The sequence below is a fragment of the Nesoenas mayeri genome, assembly GCF_963082525.1.
Source record: "Nesoenas mayeri genome assembly, chromosome: 3".
Lineage (NCBI taxonomy): Eukaryota > Metazoa > Chordata > Aves > Columbiformes > Columbidae > Nesoenas > Nesoenas mayeri.
This window is the reverse complement of record NC_137544.1, coordinates 120,998,229-121,004,228: the sequence shown is the minus strand read 5'-3', so window position 1 is coordinate 121,004,228 and position 6,000 is coordinate 120,998,229. Positions and strand designations below refer to the sequence as shown.

The window sequence follows — 6,000 nt, the reverse complement described above, 5'->3', positions numbered from 1 at the left end:
ACCTGTTCTTTTATGGGACTATTTCACCTGTTCTTTTATGAAACTGCATTTCTTTTTTTTTTTTTTTTAGGAAAAGAGTTAAAAAAAAACCAACCCAAAAGGAAAAAAAAACACCCCTCACCGTCTGTTCTGCCCAGCACCATATTTAATTGGATTTTCATTTTGATCAGAGGAGAGCAAGGCCATTTTTAACTCTTCTGGCTGTATTTCAAGGTGGCTTTTTTGGTTGAAGCCAGAGGCAAATACATCAAGCACGGGCCTTTTGCTGGAATGTTTGAGGTGGGGTTTGCTGCCTGGGTGGACAAGGGGCATCCAAACCCATGTCCATGTGGCAGCTGGTGCTGCCTTCACCATAAGCTGGTAAGGGAAGGCTTCAGATTCCACCTGGCAAAGCCAATTTTTATTATTGTGGGCTGCAATAATTGAGGTTAGGGGTTTCTTTTTAAGATATTTAAGTACCGCCTGGTGCTGTCTCGGGGTGGGGAATGACAGAACGACAGGATCACAGAATGTATGGCCTGTGTTTTATTTTGAAATTAACCGTCTGGAGAGCTTCACTTGATGGAAAGCAGGTTGATTTTGCTGCTTAGGCAACTCACTTAAAATAGTTCCCTCTTGGTGAAGAGTCGTCTGAAATCCTTCAGCCACGGGGAGCACTTTGCCTTAGAAAAAAGTCATGTTTTACAAGCACGGGGGGCAGGATTCCTTGGGAAATCACCCCAAACCACTGCAGCGATGGGCACTGACAACCCGCCCGTGTCGGGGCACCCCCAGCTGCCTGAGGGGGGGCACCAGCCACCCCCAAAACGTGCCCCCACGCCCGCTCCCATCCCCGGCACTCCCCACCCAGAGCTTTTCCAGGGCAGGACTAACAGCAGCAGGACAATGTGGGCACGAGTCCTGCTCGCCGCCAAGGAGTTTCCTCCTTTACAGTAAAGGAGCATTTAAAAGTTTCCTGCTCCTCCTGGGAGGTGGAGGGGGTCGATGTAATCTGCAGGCGGCTTCAATTGTTTTTATGACACATTTTTCCGGTCGCCGGCTGCAACAGGAACCCCCAGAGCACGGTGTCCCCTCCTGGGGCCCCGCGCCCAGCCGGGCAGCCACCGACGCCGGGAACTTGGGTGTCACCGCGGCGGACCCCGGTGGCATTTTCCCCCTGGTAAAACACCCAATGGAGATGATTCGGGGAGCAGGATGTCGAGATGGGATGCCCTGCTCCCGGTGCCACCATCCCTGCAGCTCTGGGTGCCAGTGACTTTCCGCGTTGTTCCCCATCCTCAATATTTAAGCCGGGGTATCATGGCTAAAATATCTCTGCCAGCTGTGTAATTAACTATGGTCATATATTTAAGCACCCAGAAGCAAAGTGCACCTGCTTTCCCATGCACATGGGGGCTGTTCGCAGTAATATAATATATTAATGTATTTATATTCCACTCCATGAGGTCATTCTGCCAGCTCACAGCTCCACCCGGACTTCCCAAAGCCTCCTGACCCACCCGCGCTGACCCGACGCGGTGACTCGGGAGCGTGAGACGCCAAAAACTGAGACAAAGGTTGTTTGTGCCATCACTTGGTGGTCTGGACCGGAATGGGGGGAGTAGGGCTGCATCTCAGGAGGTCCCCAGCTCCCACAGGCACCCACGAGTGGTCCTGCCTGCTCTGAGTGCTTGCTGCAAACATGCCCTTGATCCCTCTCATCGGAAAACAAACAGAAACATAACAATTATTTACAATTAAAATTTAAAAAAAAAATTAAAAAGAAAGGAAGAAAAGAACAGTTGCTATAAAAAATACATATTTTTTAAAAGAACAGTTGCTATAAAAAGATGTAAAGATAAATAAATAAAATACGCCAATCTCTGCCCCTTTTCGCTCATTGCACCAGGCAATTCGGTGCAGACTTTGCTTCGGGGTGAGATTTTTTTAGCGCACAACCAGTTTGGGGGCTGCTCCTCCCCGTTCCCGCCCCGCTTTGGGGATGCGGGGGGGGCTGCCGGGGCAGGGGGATGCGCGGGGCCGCGCGTAAGGGCCGCGGGAGCGAGCGCGGGGGCCGGGCTAGCGCCAGTCGCCAAGGGCAACCTGCCTGCAGGTCCTGGCGGGCCGGGGGGGACACCCCGGCGGTTCCGGGGCTGCGGGGGGCCCGGTGCAGCATCCCGGCCGCCGCAGCCCCCGCGGATGGGGGGTCCTCGCCGCGGGCAGAGCCAGCGAAGCACCGCAGGGGGACGGGGGAAGGGGATGGCTGCGGCTTCGTTTTCCAGCAGAAAGCATCTATCAGAAACCTGGATTGTGGTTTTTTAACATATTTTTAATGCTGAAGCTGGCTTTCGTGGCAGAGGTGATGGGGGCGAGGATGAAGAACCTGGGTTCCCACCCGGCCAGCGTGCTCTGTCTGTTGCTTTAAAGGGTCCAGATGCTCTCGATCATCTGATTCGTATCAAGCAGGACTTGGCATCACCAACAGCCCGTGGATCCCACCGGCGCAGCCCCGGCACCTACTGCTGCCCCCCAGGAGGGACCCAACCGGCTCCTCCAACCCCTGAAGGACTGAGAGGTAAAACATCTCCCCAGCTCGGCTTCTCCTTCTCTTTGCTTGCTTGCCCTGCAGGGGTTAATGAAACCATTGAGATCCGTAGATGTTCGTTAAGGTGGATGGATGGTGGCGTGGATTGCCAGGCCATGCCATGGGGCTTATCACTGTGCCCCCATGTGTGGGTAACGCACACCCCATGCATGGGTAACACACACCCTATGTGTGGATAATGCACACCCCATACATGGATAATGCACACCCCACGCGTGGATAATGCACACCCCACGCCTGGATAATGCACACCCCACACATGGATAATGCACATGCCACACATGGATAATGCACACCCCATGCCCCCAAGACCCCCCTAAAGAGCCGGGATGCTCCTGGGGAGCGATGCGAAGGCACCAGGGCAAGGAGGGGGTGGATGGAGGGGTCCGGGGGGCCGCGGCTGGAGCTGCTGGATGCATGTGGCCGTGATCCAAGCGGGGGGCAGGGGAATGTGCTTTGCATCTGCAGCTCTCACCCCATTCTCTCTTTGCCCGTGCCCTGCCTGCAGGCTGGTCCCCGTTGCTGTGCCCTCCATGGACCAGCTCCCAGCATGAGCGCCGACGCTGAGCAGCTCCCAGCAGGGGCCCAGGTGGCCGGCGTGCCCCTCTGGACCGTATCCAGCTGGGCGGCCTCCGAGGTGCCCCCCAACACCAGCGTGGCCACGGGGGAGGCCGGGCGGCAGCAGGAGCAGGCGCAGTGGGGTGGTAAGGCGGGAGAGATGGCGGGCATGGTGGTGATCCAGTGCATCTACGCCCTGGTGTGCCTGCTGGGGCTGCTGGGCAACTCGCTGGTCATCTTCGTCATCCTGCGCTACACCAAGATGAAGACGGCCACCAACATCTACCTGCTCAACCTGGCCATCGCCGACGAGCTCTTCATGCTCAGCATCCCCTTTGTGGCCACCTCGGCCGCCCTGCACCACTGGCCTTTCGGCCGGGCGCTGTGCCGCACCGTGCTGGGCGTCGATGGGCTCAATATGTTCACCAGCGTCTTCTGCTTGACCGTCCTCAGCCTGGACCGCTACATTGCGGTGGTGCACCCGCTGCGGGCGGCCACCTACCGCCGGCCTCGGGTGGCCAAGATGGTCAACGGCGGCGTGTGGCTCCTCTCCTTGCTGGTGGCTTCGCCCATCCCCATCTTCGCCGGCACAGCGACCACCCGTGACGGCCAAGCGGTGGCTTGCAACCTCCTGTGGCCGAGCCCGGCTTGGTCGGCCGCTTTCGTGGTCTACACCACCTTGCTGGGCTTCCTGCTGCCGGTGTTGGCCATGGGGCTGTGCTACCTGCTGATCGTGGGCAAGATGCGGGCGGTGGCGCAGCGGGTGGGCTGGCAGCAGCGCCGGCGCTCCGAGGGCAAGCTGACGCGCCTGGTGCTCATGGTGGTGGCCATGTTCGTGGTCTGCTGGATGCCCTTCTACGTGGTGCAGCTGGTCAACCTCCTGCTGCCCGGCCGCCTGGACGCCACCGTCAACAACGCCTCCCTCATCCTCAGCTACTCCAACAGCTGCGCCAACCCCATCCTCTACGGGTTCCTCTCCGAAAATTTCCGGCACTCCTTCCACGGCGTGCTGCGCCGCTGCCTGGACGCCAGCCTCTGCTGCTGCCACGCCGGGGACGGCGCTGCCGAGGAGGAGGAGGAGGATGAGGAAGAGCCACTCGATTACTGCGCCGCTCCGCGGGGGGAGGACAAGGGCAAGGGCTGCATGTGCCCCCCACTGCCCTGCCAGCAGGAGCCCGTGCACCCCCAGCCCTGCTGCAAGCCCGGACCCCTCCTCACAAAGACCACCACCTTCTAGGGCGTCCCCCCGCCCTGTCGGCCACCCCCAAGCACCGGCAATGGGGACCCCGGCCGGAGAGGGGACAAGCAGTCCCACACAATCAAAAAGCCATAAGACTGGCCTGGCATAGAGTTAATTACGTCGGCTGATTAATCATTGCCGTTACTTTCAGCACCGAGGAGCCTCCCCGCTGGGAGGATGTCAAAATACATCAGTGACTGGTGACCGGAGCCACGGGGCGGGTGTCCCTCCACGATAATAAACCAGAAACTTCCCGTTCCTGCCCGAGACGTGCTCTGGAAGGTGGAGAAAAGCCCTAAAACCCACCAGCCGTGGGGCGAGGGGATGGGACAGACCGACTTCTGCACCAGCTCTGCAGGCGTGGGGAGCAGCGGTTATCAATCTGACCCCTTTGGAGCAGCAATCTGACCCCTTCGGCTTCCTCTGATGTGAAAAATAAAGGGTTTTCTTAGCACCTGAGGTCAAAGCTCGAGGCTACGCAAACCTGAGCCTGGGCAGGTGCCTCAGAGACCCAAACCTCCCTTCAGCTGACGCAAAAACGAAACAAACGTGAGTCCCACCAATAAACCTCTGCCGCGCACACCCCAAATTCCCAGGCAAAGGGACTGCAGCGAAGACAGGAGCAAACTTGTATTTTCCACCAGAAAACCCAGGAGAAGCGAATGCCATGGGTGAACATCACCCCCGGTGGTACCCGAAACACAGACCCAGACAAACTCCAGCTGCAGAACAGCACGGAGGCCACACCAGCTTGGTAGCGTTCAATTAGCCATTTTCAGCTTATTTGGTTCTAACTTTGTCCTTTTACTGTTATTCTCATTCTCCATTATTTATGGCTCATTCCTTCTATTTTAATCACGGCTGAACAGAGCAGCGAGGCGCGTTTTCAGCCCCATGCTCCTTTTTGGTTTGTTTTCCTGCTCCAGCGAGGTTTGTGACCTCTGGAGCTCTGGCTGCCAGACGGGCCGGCGATCGGTGAGGGAAAGAAAACCCACGGTCACTTTTGGGGAGAGAAAGAAAGAATATGTCATTACCAGCTTTCTATAAACCAGACTGTTAAAGCTTTATTGGTCGACACACAAAATCACCATGTGATTGTGCATTGCGTAGGGTATATTTCCAATAAATAAATAAGTATTTACAAACGTGCCGGGTGTATAAAACAGGGGGTTGAACCATTTACATGAGGAAAGCTACAGTTCAGACAAGGCATAGCTTTTTATTTTCCTTGGAGGCCGCAACACAGCTCTATGGTGTCAGGGGAAATGCTGTTTGATGCAACAACACCCGCAGGTTTCACCCCCTATGGCTGCTGGAGCGGGACCCCCCGGTCCCCCCAGCTTTGCAGAGCTGCCCCTGGTCTCCCCACCCAAGGATGGAGCTGGAATAATGCAGCAAATCCTTCTCCAGCTCTCTCTGCTCCCCAGTGCTGAGCAGCGGTCCAGATCCTGACCCCCCGGGAAAGTTTTGCCGCGAGGTCCAACATGGATTAGAATCAGCCCTGGGCAAGAGTAAAGGAAAAACAGGAAAAAAAACAACCTATGGATATGAGAGGTGGGTTTGTAAAAAAGTAAAACCCAATCAACGATGGAAGAAAATCAGGGAAGAAATTGCCCAG

General features: G+C 56.5%; 1 protein-coding gene across 1 annotated transcript; it reads left to right on the top strand.

The window, feature by feature from the left end:
* Positions 1-3,134: 3,134 nt before the first annotated feature.
* On the top strand, positions 3,135-4,379 carry SSTR4 (somatostatin receptor 4; the record flags this gene model as incomplete). Its single annotated transcript, XM_080342578.1, has 1 exon — positions 3,135-4,379. The coding sequence occupies one exon, from the start codon at positions 3,135-3,137 to the stop codon at positions 4,377-4,379; it is 1,245 nt and encodes a 414-aa protein (XP_080198704.1).
* Between the last annotated feature and the right edge of the window lie 1,621 nt (positions 4,380-6,000).